At 45.4% G+C, this 26,137-nt stretch overlaps 1 protein-coding gene across 5 annotated transcripts in view; it reads right to left on the reverse strand.

Annotated features, from left to right (window-relative positions):
- LOC141148280 (interferon-induced very large GTPase 1-like) overlaps positions 1 to 26,137 on the reverse strand; it is a 203,949-nt gene that overhangs the window by 124,487 nt on the left and 53,325 nt on the right. For all 5 annotated transcript variants that reach the window (XM_073635562.1, XM_073635559.1, XM_073635558.1 and 2 more), the window contains exons 7-9: positions 25,839 to 25,967; positions 25,594 to 25,755; positions 18,484 to 18,564 (exon numbers count right to left, since the gene is read on the reverse strand). In XM_073635562.1, coding sequence (XP_073491663.1) covers positions 18,484 to 18,564; positions 25,594 to 25,755; positions 25,839 to 25,967 — 372 coding nt within the window. The remainder of the gene's footprint in view (positions 1 to 18,483; positions 18,565 to 25,593; positions 25,756 to 25,838; positions 25,968 to 26,137) is intronic.

Raw genomic sequence — 26,137 nt, forward strand, 5'->3', positions numbered from 1 at the left:
CCAAGGATGTGCCAGGGCATCTATCCCTATCGATCCGTTGTCTCGGTGCAGGGAGAAGAACTGAGGGAGCTGAGCATTTTCTCTTGATGCGAATAGATCCACCTGCGGGCATCCCCACTTCTGGGTTATTAGAGTGAATATTTCTGGATTCAAACTCCACTCTGCCTCCTGAATCCTTTGTCTGCTCAAGAAGTCTGCTACTCCATTCAGCGTGCCCTTGAGATGTACTGCTGACAGGGAAAGTAGATGACTCTCTGCCCATCCTAGGATCTCTGAAGATAGCAATAGAAGAGTCCCGCTCCTTGTGCCCCCTTGTTTGTTCAGGTATGCCACTGTGGTGGCGTTGTCTGACAATATCTGCACATGGGACCCCTGAAGGCTTGGAGAGAAGGCAACCAAGGCTAAGGCGACTGCCTTTAACTCCCTCCAATTTGATGACCTTCCTGCTTCCACTGGGGACCAAACTCCCTGAGCTATGTCTTGACCCAAGTGTGCTCCCCATCCCCAACTGCTGGCGTCTGTGGTCATCCTTCTCTCTGTTGGGAAGGACCAGAGTAAACCCCTTGACAGCACTGCCTGATTTCTCCACCACCAAAGGGTCTTTTTTACCCTGGTGGGAAGCTTTACCTTTGAGTCTAAAGCTTCTGGACTGTGATCCCAGATCTTTAAGAGAAAACTCTGAAGGGGTCTGAAATGGAGTCTGGCCCATTGAATGGCCGGCATGGTTGAGGTCAAGGTTCCCAGTACTGACATAATCCTTCTGACTGATACCTCCAGGTTCGTCTGAAGGCTGGATACTGCCTGCAATACCTTCACTTTCTTCTCTTCTGGAAGAAAGATCTTTTGATCCACTGAGTCTATCAGATACCCCAGAAATTGGACTCTTTGTGCTGGATTGAAATTTGATTTTTGGATGTTTATAATCCAACCTAAGGTCTCCAGATGACTGCGAGCCTTGATCAGATCCTCCTGTAATCTTTCCCTGGAAGGGGCAAAGAAAAGGAGGTCGTCCAGGTAAGGGATAACCGCAATCCCTTGTAGCCGGAGGGGAGCTAGGGCTTCCGCCATAATTTTGGTAAATATCCGAGGGGCGGAAGATAGACCAAACGGGAGGGCCCTGAATTGAAGGTGCAGAACCTCCCTCCCCATATTCACTGCCAGCCTCAGATATCTCTGGGACTGAACAGCTATAGGTACATGCAGGTACGCATCCCTTAAGTCGATTGATGCCATAAAGCATCCTCTGACTAAGAGATTTCTTACCGAAAAGATGGAGTCCATGCGGAATCGCTTGTATTGGACTGACCTGTTTAACGGTTTTAAATTGAGGATGAGCCGAAAGCTTCCTGATGGTTTCTTTATCAGAAAGATATGGGAGTAGAACCCTTGGCAATCTTCCTCCGGAGGCACCGGAACCACAACACCCTGTTTTATCAGATCCCCTAACAGGTTCTTCATGGCTAGGGCTTTTGTTGTGTCCTTTGGCAGATTTGTTATGCAGTACCTCTCTGGAGGAAGGTTCAACAGCTCTATCCTGTAACCCTGGGCTATTAAATCCAAAACAAAAGGGTTTTTTGTTATGTTTGCCCAGAGAGGAAGGAATTTTTGAAGCCTTCCTCCCACAGGCACCACCAAGTCATTGTGTTTTATTGGCCTGCGTAGGAGGATTGAAAAGGACATTCCCTTTGCCTTTTCCTCTCTGCGCCGCCCAATTCCTTCTTTTTTCTTGGGGCCTGTTACTCTTTTCCTGATTTTTTTGAGGTCGAAAAAACCGCCTAACTGGCTGCTTTTTCTTTTTAACAGGAAAGGATTTCTTCTTATCAGCTGTTCTATCCAAAATAGATTCTAGATCGGGACCAAAAAGCTGATCTCCCAAAAATGGCACTCCGCATAACTTATTTTTGGAAGCTGCGTCCCCAGGCCATGTCTTCAACCATAACGCTCTCCTGGCTGCAATGGTCAGGGCCCCTGACCTAGCTGACATTCTTATAGAATCTGCAGAGGCATCAGAGATATATGCTACAGCTGCTATAAGGGTTGGGAAGGAATCTAGAATCTCCTGTTTGGGTGAATCAGCTATAATATGTGCTTTTAGCTGATTCAGCCAGAACTCCATATTTCTGGAGACACAGGTCATAGCCATAGCAGGCTTGAGATTCCCTACAATGGACTGCCAGGCTTTCTTAAGCTGTTGGTCCGCCTTCTTATCCATAGGATCCTTCAAAGTACCCATGTCCTCGAATGCCAGATCCGTTGATCTAGATACTTGGGAAAAAGCTGCATCCAACTTCGGGATTTTATTCCAAAGTGACTCAGGATTATCATTAAATGGGAAACGCCTCTTGTGAGCTTTTGGGAAAAAGGGTTTTCTCTCTGGGTCAGCCCATTCTTTCTTAATGGTCTCCGAGATTACCGAATGTACAGGGAAAGTGCGACCTGTTGCTTCACCAAGCCCTACATACATTCTATCGTGCAGCGATAATTCTCTTTTTTCTTCCTCCATTCCCAATGTTGCATAAATTGCTTTCAACAGACTGTCTACTTGTTCCAAGGACAGTTTGTATCTAGAAGGTGCATCTGCCTCTTCCTCTTCCTCCTCCTCCTCTTCCCCAGCGTATGAGGGGGAATGCCCCTTTTGGGTAGTCGGGCCAGCCTCAGCCTCTACCGTTGGGGTTAAGTGTGAGTCCTGAGAGGGGTCTGAGGTAGTTGCCTGACTTAATGCTGGTGTTACAAGAGAAGAGCGAAAAGCCTGTATAGTAGCATCTAGCTCTTTCTTAACTGATGCGATTATGTCGCTGCACGCAGAAGAAGCCTCTTCCTTGACTAAGGAGTCAATGCAAATTTGGCATAAAGTCTTCTTCCAACCCTCCAGTAACTTTGCTTTACATGAGGGGCATCTCTTTTTAATGGCTGGTTCAGAGCTCTTAGCCTGCCAGAAAAAAATGACAAAAGAGAAAAAAAAACACCAGCATTCATTAAGCCAAAGCTTCCTCCTAACGGACTCACCACAGGTGCACAGGAGGAACAACAGTTAACCCCATGTGCCCAGACAGGCCCCAGCCACCAAGGGGGAAAAAACATTTGTGAGAGGGGCACCAAAGTAATCAGGATATTCACTATAGCCTCTTACCTGGGCCTTGCTGGTGCCTGTGCCTGTCCCACATGCAGCTGCCACAGAATCCATAGTGGTGCTGCACCGATCGGTGGCTCTTACGAACGTCGGTTCCGGAGTCAAAAAACGCCGTTGCGCCCGACCGGAACCGGAATATAGGCACCAGGACCGCTCCTCCCTTCTTCCTCTGCGCCACTTCCGATCGGAAATGATGCGCCCGTTCCTAGTGCCTTCCCCTCGTCGGATACCTCACTTCCGACCGGTCGAGTCTGTACTCTTCCAATATGGCGGCGGCCAGTCACGCCGACATGCGGTTTAAAAAAAAAGGCCCGCGAACGGCTGCCGCCGCCTAAGGAGCGGCTCCAGGAACGGTTCAGCTCATCATGAGCAAAGAAAGAGAAAAAAGGAGCCCACTTACCAGCAACCCTGTGGCGCGGTGTGGGAGGATCGGGCTCTCTTGGAGGAAAAAATTAGGTATGGTGGGGTAGGCAGCCTGGCCTCTCAGGACAGCACCATAAGAGACCCTGGCCCCTACTAGGTGTTCCCTTGCCGGAGGAAACACAAAAACTGACGAGCTGTGGAGAGGAGCCTCCTTTTAAAATGTGGTGGAGTTTGTGTTTCCTGTTTCCTAGTGGGTGGAGCCTCTCTCTCATGTGCTGTCCTGAAAGACGATAAGGGAAAACATACTTTTTGAAGAATTCCCCCTCATTGACTTTCTTGAATTCTCTGACAGTATAACCTATGCCTACTGTGTCACACATTTTAAAGAGCCTGCCCTCCTGAACTATATAGGTGCTGAGGGGAGGAGATTCAGGAGGTGGAGTTAGTACAGGAGTCACTGCTTTCATGCAGCAAAGTACCATGGGATATGTAGTCCTTACAAATTAGGGAGAAGCTGCAAAGCATGCAGGGAATCCATAAAGTCGTGGAAAGAGATGACCAGCAGACAGGCTGAATTCACCACATGAAGGGAGATTTTTCAAGTAAGCTTATATTGGATTGCTAAATATAATTATTAACCGTTTTGTTATTATAATGCTGATGTTATAAAAATGAATGAATAATTTGTCTCACCATCACTTGAGCTTTTGAGTCCCGATTGTAATGAGGACATACTGGTATCCAGTTCATTGGAATGTCTTATGGAATCCAATCCATGTACTTTGATTCTGACCTTCTTTTCTGCAGGTTGACCATCATAACCTAATTCATCGTAAAAGTAAAAAATAGAACAACTGTAAAGGTAAAAGTACCAGAGGGTCTTAGCATAGAGTGGGGAAAGGCGTTTTTTTTTTTTCCCCCCGGATGTTTTTTATATATATATTTTCTTGCACATTGATTGACTCTTTCTCCATTTTTTTGCTTATTTAGTGGCAATTCATTTTCACTTGTTATTATATTTTGCACATGCGATTTTTTCCACTTTTTTGCTCATTTAGTGGATATTTGTTTTCATTTGTCAATATTTTTATGTCCCTTGGTGCAATCAAATTTTTGCACAGTTTCATCAACCTATATATGAAGTTCTCACCCCTTCTTGGATGCATACTGCACTTTTTGTATTTGAATATTTGCTAGTCTGCGCGAGATCACTTTATTCAGTGTACAGCTGCTGTCTTGCAAATCCAGCTGTTAGTGACAGCTCCAAATCCCATTAAGGACTGGGAAACAATCAGAATGGTCCCTGATCATGTGATTACCATATCAGTCATCATAAAGTGATCACATGCAAGCTTAAGCTTTCACCCAGGAAATAGGAATAAAGGTTTTCTTTGCTTACAAAGTTCACTGCAGCTTATAGATACTGCAAATGCCTGATACAATTATAGTATTAAAAAAATAAAAAAATATAGTAGGAATATATATATATATATATCTATATCTATATCTATATCTATATATAGATATAGATATATATATGTATGTATGTATGTATGTATGAATGAATCGCTTACCCCCGATAGAGCGGCTGATTAAATATTATATCCGTAATTCAGGTTTACCACCCAACCCTCGCAGCCCATAGATTCAAAACTCACAATCCTTAATACTTTTTCTCTTGCTTTATTCATCAACATAAACTGGGATGGGAGAAGGACTTCCTTTGAGATGCTCTTTGTTACATTATCATCTTTCAATGGCTCTTACGGGAAAACTATAATCAATTGCGGATAGTTGGGAAATCACTTTGTGTGATTTCTTCAATCAGGGAAGATGGAAGTAGATTTGATAGAAAATAATTGATAAAGAGTCACTCTGAATAACTTCTTCATCTGCATGACTTTTAAAGAACAGTCTGTATCTCTATATGTGTGCTTGCAGCTTTACCGCCACCTTTTTACCACTACTTCCCATCTGCATGGTACTTCCAAGTTGAGCCAAAGAAAAGTCACTCTGAATAACTCCTCCCACTTGACTGATTGGAATCCCGGGGCATTGCTAAACCCAAAGTCATAGGCCTTCACTGCCCATTTCACTGACTTGCGTACCAACAACCCTCAGCCTCTGGTAGTACTCTTCCCTTGGGCTTTCACTCACGTGATCAATAGTCCATGTGCCACTCATAAACGATCAATCGCCCAGTTTCCTTCTACTTTGTTGCTACTTCTTCCGCAATGATTCTTAGTTCCCTTTCCCCTTTATGGCCCGCTCCCCTCCCCGCAGGGGCGGCCAACGACACCAGCAACTACATGCTGTGAGATGTCGTCTGTTGCTCCATGAGGACCCCTTCTTCACCCTTATTGCAAGGGTGAAGCTCCGTTGGTTCCCCGGAGGGGAAAACCTCCACTGCCCCCTCTGGGAACCAGGCCAGCTTCTCCCGCTCCTCAGGGTAGGACTCTACTCGAAAACTCCAAACTCCAACCCCGGAACCACGTGACGCCTTTTTATATGAGAGTCCCGGGTGTTACCATGCAAATTAATGATTGGCCGAGATTAGCATACAAACTACCTGCCACTCAAAGGAAAATAACAACAGACAGGCCTGCTGTAATAGCACAAGCCTGTCTAAATTTACCTGACATAGAAACTACCAGGAAAAAGGTCACCTACCAAAAGTAAGTGCCCGCTACATACATATATACATATAGTGTGAGGGGGTAAGCTCGGCAGCGGGTGTGTGTGACCCCCTGGATGGGTTCACCACACAAAATCAGGCACAGCAGACAGCGTTGTAGGTGAAAAAAAACAAAGGTGCGGTTTATTTATGCTATATGCAGTGAAAAATATAACAGCAAAACAAAAAGAAACATGAAAAGAAATCCTGGTCAGCTTGACCGCTTACTACACACGTAGATTCCCTATCTAACAACTAGGTGGAGCCTTGTGCTGCCGCAGTCCCTATCTCTCTGTTTTAGAAGTTTGCCACACAGGCGTTCACTCACCGCACAGGACAGATACCACACTCCCCAGTCTACACAAACACAGAACTGGTTCCAGGGTGGAGCATCTCCCTAAGCATGCTGGTTTTTTTTTTATAGAGGTCTTAATGAGCTCACTTACTTCAGCTGGGCTCATTAGCTCTTCCTCTGCAGGACTCCCAGCACTCCCCCCTAGTGATATAAGTCAGCATAAAGCCTGAACCTAGGGCATACATATTTTCCATCCTGGATGCGACCAGGTGATTTTACCTGCCTGCTGTCACATACCCCCCCCTCTTGTTTGAACCTTGGGGTTGTAACACAAGCAGTCAGGCACGCATGTATCCGAGACAAAGCATCCCCATTCCCCATTTTAACGCCAGGGCGATAAAATGGGGACATGCTTAACTGTAAAGTTGAATTCCTGTAGGGCCAGGAACCACCTATTTAGCCTTCTATTGGTCTTCTTGTTTTGAGCCATCCACTTTAATGGAGCGTCATCAGTTACCAGGTCAAAGTGCCTACGTAGCAGATAGTACCGAAGGGAATCTAGAGCCCACTTAACCGCTAAACACTGCTTCTCAATCGTGGCGTAATTTACCTCATGGGACTTCAATTTCCTGCTGAGGTAAATGACTGGGTGCTCTTCCCCGTTCCATACCTGGGACAAGACTGCTCCTAACCCAAAGTCTGATGCATCAGTTTGTACAACAAAGTCCTTAGAGAAGTCTGGTGAGTACAACACTGGCTGGCTATATAAGGCTGTTTTTAAGGACTGGAATGCTGCTTCAGCCTCTGGGGACCATTTAACCATGACAGACTCTTTCCCTTTTGTCAGGTTGGTAAGGGGCACAGCCTGGGAAGCATAATGGGGAATGAATTGCCGATAATAGCCAGCGATTCCCAGAAAGGCTTGTACCTGCTTCTTGCTGTTGGGATGTGGCCAACTCTGTATGGCCTCGACTTTATTGACTTTATCACTCCCCTCTCAGTGTACCCAGATATTTGGCCTCCTCCTGTCCAATGGTACACTTCTTTGTATTGGCCCGTAAACCCAGCTTCCTGGATAGTCTAAGACTGCTTGCACTTTAGGCAGATGTGAGACCCAATCTGTGCTATGGGCAGGTATGTACTGGCCATCGGGACTACCGGGAGTTTCCCGGTGGGCCGATGGCTCAGTGGGCCAGTTTCAGTGACAGAAATGCCTTCTTTTTTTTTGTGTAGCGGGTGCCTGTGGCCCCGCATCTTCCTCCGGCCACCACATAGTTGACACAGGCACAAATTGGGTCTCTCAAGCGATTTCCAAACTGGTTGCTAGCCGCCTGCCGCCTAGCGTGTAGCAACCAGTGACGTCAGGCACACAGACACAGAAGAAGGCTGAGACGGCCCCAGCATTCACAGCGGAGCAGGATTTAACTTTCTCCTCCTCCGCGCCCAGTGCTTAGCTCCACCCACCTGCTCTTCTGCTCCGGTGACATGTTCTCAGAGAGGTGTGATCCTCTTCTTCTGCTGCCCGTGCCCGACTTTTCTGCACTGCCTGAGTGTTGTCTGAGGGACCCGAGAGGGAGAACAGACCTTCCTTTGCCCGCTGTGTCCCCACTGCTCCTTTCCCTGCTATCTGTTGCTGTTCGGGATCTGCAGGCAGCTGTCACTGTGTCAGTGAGGTGACATCAGGCATGCCCATTCTAGCTCCCGAACTACAGTCTACAGCAGTTTTGACCAATAGGGAAACAAGCAGAAAGCAGCAGGAAATATGACAGGAGGGGACATCAGCAACACCAGATGACATCAATGTACAAGGTAATGGATCAGTGAAAAGTGTGAGGATCGGTTTTAGTAGTAAGCTCTGTAACATTAAACAAAACTAGTTCTGAATGAAAGCTGTGAACCTTTAGGGGATAACTTAGTAACAGTGCAGTTACCCTCCAAAGTGACTGAAGGGGTTGTACCTCTGATTTAAGATAAGAGTCAGTGGAAGCTTCTCTCTCCCTTTATCTTAGTTTGCAAGTTTTGCTGTATTGCTGCTTCAACTTCCTGCTCTGGTGTGGCTGACCTGAGTGTCCAGAATCATTACCTGAGGATCAGTATTCAGGATGTGTTTGAAATGTGGAGAGATAACATTATTTTATCACTATAGTAGAGCCACAGTATCTTATGCCATTGATATGAAATGGACTCTAGTCAAGTCACAAACAGCATTGCATGGGTATCTATGGACGTGCTATATGTTTAAACCATTTATTTTTCCAATGATCTATTAGGGCCGGTTCACACTGCTGCGATGCGGGAACCCTGCGAATCCATTGCGGGTTCCCGCATCGCATGTTTCCTTGTGGCAGTGCACACTGCCCTATGCCAACTGCTGGGAGTGTCAATTAAAGTTAATGACACCCCCAAATTAGTTTGCAAAGCGCAGTGCGATCTGCAAACTCAGACAGGAATCGGATCGCATGGGGGTGTGAACACCCCCATGCGATCCGATTCTGCTGTGGACAAAAAAGGGTCCTGTGCGAGTTCGATGCAAATTCAGCCATACAATCTTTTTGGCTGAAATCGCATCGCACAGAGATTGCATGTGATTTTCACTGCAACGCGGTGTGAATCACATCCGATCTCTGGCATTGCAGCAGTGTGAACCGGCCCTTATGCTGTCATGTTAGGTTGCAGTAAATTGATATAAGAACAGGAATAAAGTATCTGCTTTCTGCTGACAAGTCTAATAAGAGAAGTATTAGGATGCACTAATTTTCTTTTCCTCAGACCATGTACACTGACATGAGAGCACCTCCGTATATGCCCAGTGCTGGGTGATATGTACATTATATTGATGGATTGCTGCTAAACTGATTCTTGGTGGATGCAGAATGATATTTCTGTGGAGCTTTTCAGGGAGACTTTTATTCATGATATTTAATGTATCATTATTTTAGGTATAGACATTGAGATTTATAGCAGCTGAATGAGGTCCACACATTATAGGGAGTGCAGTTTGACAATGCTGCCAATTTGTAATGGTGAAGGCCTTATTCATTTAACTTAGATCTAGAATAGCTTGTTATAGTTACAGTTTAGCCCCATTTTGTCCTTGTGTGTGGCCACATTTTTATCCAATTTTTATCTTTTCTACATTCCTGCACTATATACACTATATTTTCAGGTAGGTCACTGGACTTCAAGTAGTTATACCATGAAAAATGATTATTGCCCCCCCCCCCCCCCCCTAGTTTTGACTGTGGTATCTTATGTGCCCTTCATATATATTGTTCCTAGAGTCACCACTGTGTACTGCCTATAATAGAAATAAAGTAGAACGGCTAACAGACAGTTAAGGGGGGCTTGGGTGGCCATCGGGTTTGGCCATGTCCAGCCGGCATGAGACACACCTGTCATCTGCATTGCCCATCACCTCACTTCATAGTGCGCAACCTGGCTCAGTCTCAGCACCGCTGCATTACTGAAAGGCAGCCAATGGCTGTGCAGCAATGCCGGTTTCTAAAATTCTAGCCAATGAGGATGTAGCAATATTTCTGCATTATGTTAGCCCTCCCACTTCACTTGTTCGCTTGTTTTTGTGCGTGTTTGCAAAATTAAAGTGGGCCGGTCAGGATGAAGTCCAGGGCCACATTTTTGTCCCAGTCCAGCCCTGGCTATGGGTCATCACATCTTCCAGGTAATCTGCAGCATACTTCTGGTGGGGCCTCAGAATCTTGTCCATTTTCCGCTGAAATGTTGCCGGTGCATTCTGTAACCCAAACGGCATTCTCTTATATTGGAATATATATCTGGGGTTACAAACGCAGTTTTCTCCTTGGCCGACTCAGCCAGGGGAATTTGCTAATACCCTTTGGTGGGATCGAGAGTTGTCATGTATCTGGCTGTTCCCAGCCGGTCGATCAACTCATCTATACGCGGCATGGGGTAGGTGTCAAATTTTGTAACTCAATTGTCGAAAATTGTTACAAAACCGCCTACTCTCATCTGGTTTGGGCACTAGTACGATAGGACTGGACCGGTCACTCTGGGACTCCTCTATCACACCCAATTCCAGCATCCTTTGAACCTCCCCAAGTATTGCCTCCCGTCGGGCCTCTGGAATTCTATAAGGTTTTATTTTTACCCTTTCTCCTGGCGGGGCGATAATGTCATGCTCTACGCCAGATGTTTGTCCCGGCAGCTCAGAAAAAAATCTTTGTTGCAATGTACAAAATCTTTAACCTCCTGTTGTTGGGATTTCGATAAGGTGACTGCGATTCCAATCTCAGGAACTAAGCAATCAGACTGGGTCGGTGACAAAGTCTTTGCGACTAGGGATTCCCTATCCCTCCAGGCTTTCAGGAGATTGATGTGATATACCTGTTCCGGCTTTCGCCTTCTTGGCTGTCTGACCCTGTAGTTCACCTCACTCACTTTTTCAATTATTTCATATGGACCTTGCCATTTGGCCAGGAAATTCCTTTCAACTGTAGGGACTAGCACCAATACCCTATCCCCCGGTGTAGTAAGGGGTTAAATCCTGTGTTACATTTATTCATAGGTTCATTCATATATTTACCCTTTCAGATATGTGGTCAGTAAATGCAAGGATTAAAACACACAACACACAAAGAATGTAATAAAAAGGAGATTTACTTCGATTAAAGATGTATTACAGATGATACAATACAGGATAAATTCAGCATTCAATCCAGGGAACCCCTCAACTTCTGAAATCGTCAGATAGCTCTGGAAGCCGACAGCCTGTTCAAAGTCTAGGCACATTCATGTCCTAGAAGAAGTCCACTGCAATTCTCTATTGTCTAACCTTTTAAAGGCTTGATGGAAGGTGCAAAAAAGCTGGTTTAATCTGGTACTAACAAAAGACTAGCCATAATGGTCCCGAAACAATGTGACCATCTGTGAGTGACCATCTGTGAGCTCAGAAACATACATTTTTACATATATAGAAATGATCACCTTAAAACTATCATAGTTAATAACTCATAATACCAAGCTCTTTGTAAATCAATTATGAATATAATGAATAAAGACCCGTACTAAACCCGGGGAAAAAGTACGAGTCTTGGCCCCACGGTTGTACACTCTCTGCTGTGCTAACTGTGCTTGAGCCAAATGATCCTTTACGATTGGCATTACCTGTGCAATTTTATCTTGCATCAGGGCGACATGCTCAATCACACTCCTATGGGGAGAACTCTAATTTTCCAAAGTTTCCTTGGCGATATCTAGCAGCCCTCTTGGGTGTCTCCCATAGAGTAACTCGAAGGGTGAGAAACCCGTAGAGGATTGGGGTACCTCCCTAATGGCAAACACCAAATAGGGTATTAGCAGGCATGTACTGGCCATTGGGACTACAGGGAGTTTCCCGGTGGGCCGATGGCTCAGTGGGCCAGTCAGGCACAGTCCTGGAGCCGCTCCTCACTGACAGTGAGTGATCGTGATTTCACTCCTGTCACCAAGGAGCAGCTGCCTACACTTGCTGGAGAGATGATTAGGCTTTCTGCTCCCTCCAGCCTGCAGGGGGAGATAGACAGCCGGCAGATTTCCCTTCCTCTCTCCCCTTATCACTTGTCACTTATCACATGACTGGAGAGAGGAACGAGAGGCTGCCTTCAGAACTGTGAGTACACATGGGAGGGGGATGAGAGGGGGCTGACACTCTGATGTAAGTGGGTGCTGATGGGGACACTCTGATGTAAGGGGGTGCTCTTGAGGATACTCTGATGTGAAGGGGGTGCTGATGGGGACACTTTGATGTAAGGGGGTGCTGATGGGGACACTTTGATGTAAGGGGGTGCTGATGGGGACACTTTGATGTAAGGGGGTGCTGATAGGGACACTCAAAATTAAAGTGGGCCAGTCTGGTTGAATTCCAGGGCCACATGTGTGTCCCAGTCCAGCCCTGGGTATTAGACAGTCCCAATTCTTTCCATCTCTATCCACCACCTTCTTTAACATTTGTTTTAGGGTTTGTTGAATCTTTCAACCAACCCATCTGTTTGGGGGTGATAAATAGACATACGCAATTGGGTCACGTTGAACAACTGGCATAGTTCTTTCATAACCCGGGACATAAAGGGTGTACCTTGGTCTGTAAGCAGTTCCTTACAAATACCCATGCGGCTAAAAACAAGAGATAGCTCTTTGGCTATGGTTTTGGTCGAGGTATTTAGAAGAGGAATCGCTTCTGGATAACGGGTGGCATAGTCCAATATGACCAAAATGTACTGGTGCCCCCAGCGGACTTCATTATCGGGCCTACCAAATCCATTACGATCCTCAAAGGGGACCTCAATGATAGGAAGAGGTACCAGCGGCTTATGGAAATGTGGCATAGGTGCCGACTTCTGACACACAGGGCAGGAGGAACAATAATTTTCTGTTTCCTTCATGACCCCAGGCCAATAGAATCTCTGCAATACTCTCTCTGGTTTTCTTTGTCCCCAGATGACCTCCAAGATTGTGCCCATGGGCCAATTCTAACACCAACTTCCTGTAAGGTTTGGGCACCACAAGTTGCTCAATGGTTTCTTTTGCCCTTTGAGCCACTCGATACAGCAGGTCCCTTTCCACAGTGAAGTACGGGTAAGTGCAAGTCTTATCTGGGTTCACTAACTCACCATCTATTTTCACCACATTTTCCCGTGCCTTTATTAAGGTGGGGTCTTTTCACTGTTCTGTGGCAAAATTTTCCCTGTGAACCTCCAGATCTGAAAACTCCACAGACGGCATGTTTTCATCTGAGGATGTTGGCTCCTCCCCTATTTCTCGAGTTTCCCCCGCCAATACTGAAAAGGGAAATTCTGGAGAGTCCTCACCACTCTGAGGAATTCTGGTCATCACCTTCCTGGTCTATAGGGGCACCAGGGGGGGGCTCAGGACAATCCCAGAGTTCCCAGAACTTTGGAAAATCCCTTCCCACAATGGCATCATGTGGTAAGTGAGACACTAACCCCACCTGATGAGAGAGGTTACCTTTGGGGGTCTCAAAAACCACTGTAGTCACAGGATACTCTTGAGTGTCCCCATGCACACAAATAACAGCCACCTTATTATTCCCAGAGACCTCTGTAGTAACTAATTCATCTTTTATCAATGTCACCAGGCTACCTGAATCCAAACATTTCTACCATTATTACATTTTACATAAATGTTTCTCAGGTCCCCGAATGGCAGTGCATGCAACTGTCGCAAACAGCAACTGTAATGCCGCGTACACACGGTCGGACTTTTCGTCTACAAAAGTCCAACGGACGCCGACGGACTAAAGCTGGCTGGTAATCCGATCGTGTGTGGGCTTCTCCGGACTTTCAGCAGACTTTTTCAGCCTCAAATCCGACGGACTTTAGATTTGAAACATGCTTCAAATCTTTACGTCGTAACTACGACGGACCCCGAAATCCGCTCGTCTGTGTGCTAGTCCGACGGACAAAAACCCATGCTAGGGCAGCTATTGGCTACTGGCTATGAACTTCCTTATTTTAGTCCGGTGTACGTCATCACGTACGAATCCGTCGGACTTTTGTGTGGTCGTGTGTAGGCAAGTCCGTTCGTTAGAAAGTCTGCTGCAAGTCCGCCGAAAGTCCGCCGGAAGTCTGTCGGACAGGCTGTCGGACTTTTGTAGACGAAAAGTCCGACCGTGTGTACGCGGCATTACATCCGAGGGGGACATGCAAGGAAAATTTTAAGCATTTTAGCTTGCACATGATTGGATAATAAAATCAGCAGAGCTTCCCCTCATTTCAGATCTACCCCTCAGATTTACAGCGACTGCACTTCCAAGTGCACTTTCAGTGCAATTTCAAGTGCACTTTACACTTGTAGTTTGCACTTGTAGTGCAAAGTGAATTTGCCTTTCGTAAATAACCCCCATAGTCTTTTGCTTGGTCAGGCTCTAGGTCGTAATAAGCTTTCTGTGATTCCCCAGTTAACAGAGGGGCCACCAGTCCAGCCCACTGCTCCTTAGGTCACTTTTCCCTTTCAGTGGTCCTTTCAAATGTGGTCAAAAATACCTCCGGTTCATCCTCTCCAGTCATTTTTGTCAGTAAACGGCTGACACCAAAGGATGCGGTATTAGTAGAACCACTTGCCTCACTGGTCTGCGGACGTTGCTGCATTAATGTCTCCATTTGTTGTTGGAGACTCTGCTCTTGCTTCTGTAACAGGTCTATGAAGCGGCCTCAAATTGCTGCTGGGCTTGTCGCTGAGCTTCCAGACTCTGCTGGTGAGCTTTCTGCTGAGTTTCCAGACTCTGCTGGTAAGCTTGTTGTTGAGCTGCAAGGCTCTTTTGCAAACCCACATTTGTCTGTTGCTGATTTGCATTTGCTAGCAGTGGTTCTCAACTCCAGTCCTCGGGACCCACCAACAGGCCAGATTTTAAGTATTACCTTGGGGAGTTGCAGACTAGAATACTGCAATCACTGAGCATCAAGTGATATCACCTGTGATGTATTTCAGCTATCTTGCAAACCTGGCCTGTTGGTGGGTCCTGAGGACAGGAGTTGAGAACCACTGTGCTAGAGCCAGCTGTCTCAGTATCTCCTCCATGCTGGCCTTAAAAAAAAAAAAACTGCCCCGGTGTCTCCACCAACTGTGAGGGGGTTAGCTCGGCAGCGGGTGTGTGTGAACCCCTGGATGGGTTTACCACACAAAATCAGGCACAGCAGACAGCGTTGTAGGTGAAAAAAACAAAGGTGCAGTTTATTTATGCTATATGCAGTGAAAAATATAACAGCAAAACAAAAAGAAACATGAAAAGAAATCCTGGTCAGCTTGACCACCTATCACACACATAGATTCCCTATCTAACAACTAGGTGCAGCCTTGTGCTGCCCCAGTCCCTAGCTCACTGTTTTAGAAGTTTGCCACACAGACTGTTTTAGAAGTTTGACTCGCCTACACAGGACAGATACCACACTCCCCAGTCTACACAAACACAGAACTGGTTCCAGGGTGGAGCATCTCCCTAACCATGCTGTTTTTTTTTTTATAGAGGTCTTAATGAGCCCACTTACTTCAGCTGGGCTCATTAACTCTTCCCCTGCAGGACTCCCAGCACTCCCCCTAGTGGTATACGTCAGCATAAAGCCTGAATCTAGGGCATACATATTTTCCATCCTGGATGCAACCAGGTGATTTTACCTGCCTGCTTTCACAATATATACAGTCAGGTCCATAAATATTGGGGCATCGACACAATTCTAATCTTTTTGGCTCTATACATCACCACAATGGATTTGAAATGAAATGAACAAGATGTGCTTTAACTGCAGACTTTCAGCTTTAATTTGATGGTATTTACATCCAAATCAGGTGAACGGTGTAGGAATTACAACAGTTTGTATATATGTGACTCCCACTTTTTAAGGGACCAAAAGTAATGGGACAATTGGTTGCTCAGCTGCTCCATGGCCAGGTGTGTGTTATTCCCTCATTATCCCATTTACAAGGAGCAGATTAAAGGTCCCGAGTTCATTTCAAGTGTGCTATTTGCATTTAGAATCTGTTGCTGTCAATATTAGATCCAAAGAGCTGTAACTATCAGTTAAGCAAGCCATCATTAGGCTGAAAAAAACAAAACAAACCCATCAGAGAGATAGCAAAAACATTAGGTGTGGCCAAATCAACTGTTTGGAACATCCTTAAAAAGAAAGAATGCACCGGTGAGCTCAGCAACAACAAAAGACCTGGAAGACCACGGAAAACAACTGTGGTGGATGACCGAAGAATTCTTTCCCTGGTGAAGAAAACACCCTTCACAACAGGTGGCCAGATCAAGAATACTCTCCAGGAGGTAGGTGTATGTGTGTCAAAGTCAACAATCAAGAGAAGACTTCACCGGAGTGAATACAGAGGGTTCACCACAAGATGTAGACCATTGGTGAGCCCCAACAACAGGAAGGCCAGATTAGAGTTTGCCAAACAACATCTAAAAAAGCCTTCACAGTTCTGGAACAACATCCTATGGACAGATGAGACCAAGATCAACTTGTACCAGAGTGATGGGAAGAGAAGAGTATGGAGAAGGAAAGGAACTGCTCATGATCCAAAGCATACCACCTCATCAGTGAAGCATGGTGGTGGTAGTGTCATGGCGTGGGCATGTATGGCTGCCAATGGAACTGGTTCTCTTGTATTTATTGATGATGTGACTGCTGACAAAAGCAGCAGGATGAATTCTGAAGTTTTTCGGGCAATATTATCTGCTCATATTCAGCAAAATGCTTCAGAACTCATTGGACGGCGCTTCACAGTGCAGATGGACAATGACCCGAAGCATACTGCAAAAGCAACCAAAGAGTTTTTAAGGGAAAGCAGTGGAATGTTATGCAATGGCCAAGTCAATCACCTGACCTGAATCCGATTGAGCATGCATTTCACTTGCTGAAGACAAAACTGAAGGGAAAATGCACCAAGAACAAGCAGGAACTGAAGACAGTTGCAGTAGAGGCCTGGCAGAGCATCACCAGGGATAAAACCCAGTGTCTAGTGATGTCTATGCATTCCAGACTTCAGGCTGTAATTGACTGCAAAGGATTTGCAACCAAGTATTAAAAAGTGAAAGTTTGATGGATGATTGTTAATCTGTCCCATTACTTTTGGTCCCTTAAAAAGTAGGAGGCACATATACAAACTGTTGTAATTCCTACACCGTTCACCTGATTTGAATGTAAATACTCTCAACTTCAAGCTGAAAGTCTGCAGTTAAAGCACATCTTGTTTGTTTCATTTCAAATCCATTGTGGTGGTGTATAGAGCCAAAAAGATTAGAATTGTGTCAATGTCCCAATATTTATGGACCTGACTGTATATATATATATATATATATATATATATATATATATATATACACACATATACACATATACACACACACGTACATGTGAATTTATGTATATTAAAAGGAGAAAAAATGAATGCATCTTTATGGTTATGGGTTTGCATTTCATCAAAAGAAAAAAATTGTTCAAAAAAGCTATAAGCTGTTTATCTTCCCCTTATGCATGTTCGTATTCCATCTTGCATTTGATGTCTCAATTTTAAACGACTTATTACTGAGTAATTGATTTGGCACATCTAAATAAACACTTTTATTGTAAAGGAGATCCTTCAACAGGAACAGAAGACATGCTACTCCTCATTTGGTGGAATGTTAGTAGAAGAATTTTTCACAGGGGCAATTAATTTTAAGGAAACATCAAAGACTTAGTGTGTATTACCTCTGTGCAATAGTGATTGCTTCTTTTATAGATTGTTAATCCTATTTTGTTAATTAAAAACAAAGTAATAGATGTCAAATTTATTGTCACTTGATTGCATTCTGGTGGCTGGTGTTTAGTACTCCTGTCTTGTGAACACTATAATTTGTATCCTTAAGCAGGACACTGGGTCGGGTTTCCTCCCACATTCCTGGTAGGTGATCCCCGACCAGGATGCTACCTACATAGAGTTTACCTGATCTGCCTGTGTTTGGGCTTCCTCCCACACTCCTGATTGGTACATTAGCCCTCGTACATATACATGTGTGAGTTAGGGACCTTAGATTGTAAGTTCTCTGAGGGCAAGGACTAATGTGAATGTACAGTATGTAAAGTGCTGCATAAATTGTTGCCACTATATAAATACATATAAATACATATATCATTAAAGACGTCTACTGTATCTTATTTTAGTGTGGTGCCCACTGAAACTGGAGTCATTAAAACATTTTGTAAATTTAAGTGATCTTTTTAGCAGGAGAAAGTCTTTTAATATTATGGAACACAGATATAAAAGCAGACTGTTCCTTGGAGTCTTAGTACAAGAATGTATCAGTTTCTGTGTATCAAAAGGAACAACTTTTAATTAATCTTATTGCAAACAAGCAACTGTGATTTAATTTAGCACGTGTGACCTTTGAGCATTATTATTATGTTAATGCTTAAATTATTTTATCTCTCTGAAAAAATACAGGTGACTAGGTAACAGATTGTGAATTCTTTTCATTGGTTTGTTGGAGGGGATTCGCAGTCTTACCTTCAGGTGTGGTACGATGTTCTGCAGAGTATTGCGCCCTACTGGAGCTCAGGTCAGATTGTTTTCTTATGTTGTATTCCACTGCAGCACCATAGATGTAAAAAAAAAATGTTATTGGTCTATATATTTGTTCGTTCCATTATTTAGTCATTAATGAAGGCATTTATTCATTTGTTTGGTTATTTATTTATATTTGTTTTGTATTGAACATGAAGATGCAGATATGGCTTAGACAAGCTTAGGTAAGGGAACAACGGTTCCTTCTGATGAGAAAACAATAGATCTTGAGCAGAATGAAGATCATTAAAAAGGGTTTTTGGGACAGATGAATAATATTATTTTTACTATTATTATACAGGATTTATATAGCGCCAACAGTTTACATAGCACTTTACAACTTGAGGGTAGACAGTACAAATATAATACACTTTATTACAGTAGGAATCAGAGGGCCCTACTCACAATTACAATCTAAGAGGGAAGGACAAGAGATACAAGACTGTGGGGGATTTGCTGATGGAGAAGATAAATGTACAGTTGTTAGGTGGGGGCCAGATAGGCTTCTCTGAAGAGATGAGTTTTCAGGGATCGCCTGAAAGTGAATAAAGTAGGAGAAAATCAGAGAGATTGGGGTAGAGCATTCCATAGGATGGGAAAGGCTCTGAAGAAGTCCTGAAGGTGAGCATGAGATGAAGTGACAAGGGAGTTTGAGAGCAGGAGGTCTTGGGAGGAGCGAAGAGAACGATTAGGTTGGTATTTTGAGACTAGGTTGGTGATGTAGCTGGGGGCCAGGTTATGGATGGCTTTGTAAGTTATAGTTAGTAGGGATGGGCCGAACACCCCCTGGTTTGGTTCGCAGAACATGCGAACAGACCGAAAATTTGCGCGAACATTCGAACACCGTTAAAGTCTATGGGACTCGAACGTGAGAAATCAAAAGTGCGAATTTTAAAGGCTAATTTGCAAGTTATTGTCCTAAAAAGGGTTTGGGAACCCGGGTCCTGCCCCAGGGAACATGGATCAATGCAAAAGAAAGTTTTAAAAAACGTCTGTTTTTCCGGGAGCAGTGATTTTAATAATGCTTAAAGTGAAAAAAATAAAAGTGAAATATTCCTTTAAATATCGTACCTGGGGGGTGTCTTTAGTATGCCTGTAAAGTGGCGCGTGTTTCCTGTGCTTAGAACAGTCCCTGCACAAAATGTCATTTTTAAAAGAATAAAAGTCATTTAAAACTGCTTGCGGCTTTAATGTAATGTCGGGTCCCGGCAATATGGATGAAAATCAGTGAGACAAACGACATGGGTATCCCCCCCAGTCCATTACCAGGCTCTTTGGGTCTTGTATGGATATTAAGGGGAACCCCGCACCCAAATTAAAAAAAGGAAAGGCGTGGGGCCACCAGGCCCTATATACTCTGAACAGCAGTATACAGGCGGTGCAAACAAGACAGGGGCTGTAGGTTTGTTTTTATGTAGAATCTGTTTGTAATTTGGAACAGGTACATTTTGTAAGTGTAGCTCCAGCCAAAAAATCTATTTTAAGCTTTTTGGAAAACATAGGGAAGGGTTATCACCCCTGTGACATTTGTTTTGCTATCTGTGCCCTTGTTCAGAAGATTTCACCTCACTTTCTGTCCCAATGACAATTGAATTTGGAAAATTTGGGGTTTTTAAGGGAAACAAGGATTGGTGATAAATCAGTGGAGGAGACACCTTTTTCCCATATTAACTCTTACAGGATAGAATTTCCCTTCCTAGGGGTAGATTTCATCTCACTTCCTGTTGTCTCCCTCCGTTTGTAAGTAGGAGTCATTTGTAAGTCAGATGGTTGAAAGTAGGGGCCTGCCATATATACACTGCAGAAAATTGGGCCTTAGGTGTTGGTGGTACCAGAACACTGTAAGCCCTCACAGTTACTCTTGCTGGGCGCTGGAACTGCTGTGAAATATATCAAGAATTGTAATTACATGCCCCTGTTGAACAGGGTCAGAAAAATTGGGCCTTTGGTGTTGGTGGTGTTGCCACAACACTGTAAGTCCTCACAGTTACTCTTGGTGGGTGCTGGAACAGGCCCTGCTGTGAAATATTATATCAAGAATTGTAACTACATGCCCCTGTTAAACAGGAGCAGAAAAATTGGCCTTTAGGCACTGGTGCTGGTTCCACAACACTGCAACCCCTCACAGATTTTGTTGTTGAGCGCAGGAACGAGCCCTGGTGTGAAATATTAGATTTAAAAATTGTAATTACGCGCCCCTGTTAAACAGGGGCAGGAAAATTGGGCTTTAGGCACTGGTGCTGGTGCCACAACACTGCAACCCCTCACAGATACTCTAGTTGAGCGCAGGAACGAGCCCTGCTGCAAAATATTACAGCAAAAATTGTTATTACGCGCCCCTGTTCAACAGGGGCAGAAAATTGGGCTTTAGGCACTGGTGCTGGTGCCCAGAACCAAAAATGTTCTTAGTAGTTATCAACATAAACATTGAGGAGGAATAGGATAGTCACTCGGCATACCAGGGTAGTTACTTAGCATCAGCATAGGCAGTCTTCAAGGGATCTCACATTCATAAAAAAAATTAGTTGGTTACATCAGCATCAGGTGCTTGGTAGCTGGTGATCCAAGAGTTATTCGTTTTTATGAAGGTGAGCTGATCAACCGAGTCGGTGGAGAGGCGCACTCTGTGATCGGTTACAAAGCCTCCAGCGGCACTGAATGTGCATGCCGAAAGAACGCTGGATGCAGGACAGGCCAGTAGCTCAATTGCAAACTGTGGCCAGTGATCCATCCTCAAGACCCATTAACCAAGTGGATTTTCAATTGGAAAGGTCTCCAAGTCTGATCTTTCCCCTAGGTATTCCTACACCATGTACAATTCCTGCAGAATGTATACCTTGAGGCTGCGGACTAAACAATTGTCTGAACGCATCGCTCAGACTGCCACCTTCTCCACCGCACCTTCTGTGACTGACCGAAGCCTCAGCAACACGTCGTCCAGGACCAGGAATTTGTACTCTCCCAGGCTCTGGAAATGCTTTGCACAAACCTTTCTGCAAGGCCTCCCGAAGATGTTTTATCCTCTGCTCCCTCTGTGATGGCTGGATAAGTTCCACAACCTTACCATTGTAACGTGGATCATGAAGGGTTGCCAGCCAGTAGTGATCCCTCTCCTTGATCACACGAATCCGAAGGTCCTTTCGCAGGCTTGCAGGATCATGGAGGCCATGCAGCGTAGCATAGGTGTGCGCAGCCTATTGCATTAGGGTGTGCACCCCAAAGCTCAAACACACGTGTCTTTCTCTGCAGCCTCAGCTGCACAGGGCAATGAATGAATTGGAAGTGCTCTGTGCTTAGTGGATTCATGTTAATTTAAAAACTGAAGCATTGTAAACACAGTTTACTATACTTCAGTTATGAATGGACACAGTGAGCAAGTGTGTTCACTGTGTTCATTTAGAAAAGGAAGAGGCGGGTAAATTACATATTTATTAGCCCCTCCCCCTTCTATCCATCCTGAAACATCCTCTGCAGCAGCCAGGGGGAGAGGAGAGAAGGGAAGCCAGCAGCACTGCGGGCCAATCAAGAGGGGGAAAAACAGGGCAGTAGGGGGAATTGGCACCGGACATAGTGATTAGGGTGTGCCCAGGCACACCTGGCACACCCACTGTGCACCCCCATGCAGCGTAGGTTTGCTGAGGCATTCGATCCGGAGTCCTCTGGGTCACTAAGGACAACCTGATCCGCAGACACCTCCTCCCAGCCACGTACGAGGTAAGGAAGTCCTCCTCTTCCTCCCTCTGTTCTGCCTCAAGTGCCCTGTCCATTATTCCATGCAGCGTATGCTCCAACAGGTAGACAATAGGGACAGTATCACTGATGCATGCACTGTCACTGCTCACCATCCTCATGGCCTCCTCAAATGGTGGCAGGACAGTGCATGCATCCTTGATCATGAGCCACTGGTGTGGCAAAAAAAGTCAAACTCCCCTGACCCTGTCCTGGTTCCATACTCGCACAGGTACTCGTTGATGGCTCTCTGCTGCATGTGCAGCCGCTGCAGCATGGCCAACGTTGAGTTCCACCTGGTGGGCATGTCACAGATGAGGTGGTTCTTGGGCAGGTTGCATTCCTTTTGAAGGTCAGCCAGCCGAGCACTGGCATTATATGACTGGCGGAAATGCCCACAGACTTTCCTGGCCTGCCCCAAGATATCCTGTAAGCCCGGGTACCTGCACAAGAACCACTGCACCACCAAATTAAGGATGTGAGCCAAACAGGGAACATGGGTGAAGTGTCCCTGTCGGAGGGCGGAGAGAAGGTTGGTGCCATTGTCCCAAACCACCATCCCTGGCTGAAGTTGGCATGGCGTCAACCACCTCTGAGCCTGCCCCTGCAGAGCTGACAGAATCTCTGCCCCAGTATGGCTCCTGTCCCCTAAGCAGACCAACTTAAGTACCGCATGGCATCTTTTTGCCTGAGTGCTTACGTAGCCTCTAGAACGCCTACTGAGCACCGCTGGTTCTGAGGACAAATCTGCACAGGAAGAGACCATAGAGGAAGAAGAAGAGGAGGGGGTGGAGGAGAGAGGTGCGGCAGAATCACCACTACCAGCATTTTGGAGGCGTGGTGCTGGAACAAGCTCCAACAATACTGCACCCTGTCCTGCATCCTTCCCAGCTGCCAGCAGGGTTACCCAGTGCACCATGAAAGAAAGGTAATGTCCCTGTCCATGCCTTCTGGACCATGAGTCAGCGGTAATATGCACCTTACCACTGACCGCCCTGTCCAACGAGGCCAAGACATTGCCTTCCACATGTCGGTAGGGAGCCGGAATTGCCTTACGAGAAAAAAATTGGCGTTTGGGAACCTGCCACTGAGGTACCGCACATTCCACAAATTCTCAAAAAGGGGCAGAGTCTACCAGCTGAAAAGGCAGCAGTTGGAGTGCTAGCAATTTAGCCAAACTGGCATTCAGGCGCTGAGCATGTGGATGGCTGGGACAGAATTTCCTTCGCCGGTTTTGCAACTGGGGTAGGGAAATTTGCCTGCTACAATTGGACGATGGTGTAGCGATAGCAGATTGCCTGCAAGTACTTGGTACACCTAATTCTACACCTTCATTCCTGTCAGTGCTGGTTTCTGAGAGGACTGAAGGTATAGTGGGGTTGGAGATCCCAGCTGATGAGGAGCAAGGAGAGGTCCGCCTTGTTCTTTGGTGTGGGTCTTTTGAATACTCTTGCCAACAGACTGCATGGGAGCTCGACATATGTCTGGTCAAGCATGTGGTGCCCAACCAGCTGCTGTTTTGGTCACGCTTGATAAGCTTCAGACATATGTTGCAAACAGCAACAGTGCGATCTGCTGCACACGTCTCAAAAAAGCCCCACACCAAAGATCTTTTGGAAAAACGTTCAGAGTCAGCAGCGCCCTGCACATGCGGAGCTCTGCAATGTGATGCAGTCAGTTGGCTGCCCTTTAGCTGGCCCCTGGAGGGCATCCTGCTTCATTGGTGATGTGCCTCCTCCTCTTCTCTTCTATCAGGCACCCACGTAGAATCAGTGACCTCATCATCCCCTCCCTCCTCGCCACTGGAGCAAACCTGGCAGTATGCTGCAGCTGGGGGAACATGCCAGTTTCTTGCCCTTCTTGGGCAGCCCCTCTTCTCTCTGGGCTCACGTTACTGCCTTCATCCTCAACCTGGGTACCATCATCAGAGCCTTCAAAACGCTGCGCATCCTCCTGCAGTATGTACCCTGCACTGTGATGGTGGGGCTAGGGAAGGAGTGACTGATGACAATGAGCTGATGGAAGAGGTCGCTTTGGCAGCTGCATTAGCAGACAAAATACCCTGAGCCTGGGTGAGAGAGGATGAGGAGGATGAGGACAACTTGGTCATCCACTCTACCAACTCTTCTGCATGTTGTGGCTCAACACAGCCAGCTGCCGAAAAGGACAAGAGTGCCCCACGGCCATGTGCTGAGGATGCACTGTGTCCACGACCAGCACTGTTTGCTGTAGACACAGAGCCTGCTTGCCCTCTTTTAGTGGCCTGTGAGCATCTGCCTCTCCTTGGTGGCCATCCAGACATACTGTACAATTAGATTAGCAAAACAACGCCTGAAGTTTACTAAAAACAGTACTCCAGGAATGGCCTACAGTCAGGTATAGGCTTGGCTGGACTACAATGCAGTGGATGTATATTTTATGAACTGCAACTCAGTGAGTCACCTGCCTGGCTGAAGGTGTATATATATATATATATATATATATATATATATATATATATATATATATACATATACACACACACACACTACACTGCAGCTATCTAACTGTCTCGCCTGTCTGCTTGAAGTATATTAGCAACAGTACACCAGGAACAGTCTGCAGTGAGATCTAGCTAAACTGTATACAGTGTATATATATATATATATATATATATATATATATATATATATATATATATATATATATACACACACACACGGCCGATGTGCAGGCGGCCTTATATAGTGTGGGGCGTGTACTTAACACCCTGAGCCATAATTGGCTCTCTTCAGTGATGGCGCTGTGACTGGCCAAAGCATGCGGGTCATAGTGCATGCTTGGCCAATCATCAGCCAGCAATGCACTGCGATGACGCAGTGCATTATGGGCCGTGAAGCGCCACTCAAATTTGGCGCGAACGGCCCATAATGTTCGAAATTCAGTGAACAAGCCGATGTTCGTGTCAAACTCACGTTCTTCTCAAACCGACAGCCCATCCCTAATAGTTAGTATCTTGAATTTAAATTGGTGGCTGAGTGGCAGCCAATGGAGGGATTGGCAGAGGGGTGTAGCAGACGATGAGCGGTTTGTGAGGTGGATGAGCCTGGCAGCAGCATTCATGATGGACTGAAGTGGGGGTAGCTTATTTAGAGGTAAGCCAATGAGGAGGAAGTTGCAGTAGTCGAGGCGAGAGATGACCAGGGAGTGGATTAGAAGCTTTGTGGTGACATTGGTTAGGAAGGGGCGTATCTTGGAGATGTTGCGGAGGTTGAGGCTGCAGAATCAAAAAAAAAACAGATGAAATTTGCAGGTCGTACTAACTAAGCATCAATCAATCCTTACCTCTTTGTGAGCTCTTGTTTGGGTCCTCCCTAGAATATTGTCTTTTTTCAAAATCTTTTGTCGCGTTGATTTGTTGGGGATATTCAGGCATGTCCACTGAGAAACCCTTAGACACTTGCATTGCTATCGCAGTCTGATTCTGCATTTCAAATCTCCTTTTACCTGCAACAAAGAGAGATTTATATCTGGATGTAACAAAATAGTCCAGAGATGGGAATATGAGCCTGGAGGAATATTTGTCTCACCATCACTTGAGATGTTGACTCCCGATTGTAATGAGGTCATACTGGTATCCAGTTCATTGGAATAGCTTATGGAATCCCATTCGTGTTCACTGGCTCTGGGCTTCTTTCCTGGAATTAGCCTTTCATAATCTAATTCATGGTAAAATTAAAAAATAGAAAAACTGTAAAGGTAAAAGTATCAGAGGGTTTTAGAATAGAGTGTGGAAAGGGAGGGGGAGTTGGGGGGGTTGGGTTTTTTTCCCCAATAGGTTAAGATTAACCCCATCCCCAGTTGTTGGTCTATGTATTTATTGATTTGT

This window comes from Aquarana catesbeiana, linkage group LG06 (assembly GCF_042186555.1).
Source record: "Aquarana catesbeiana isolate 2022-GZ linkage group LG06, ASM4218655v1, whole genome shotgun sequence".
Taxonomy (NCBI): Eukaryota; Metazoa; Chordata; class Amphibia; order Anura; family Ranidae; genus Aquarana; species Aquarana catesbeiana.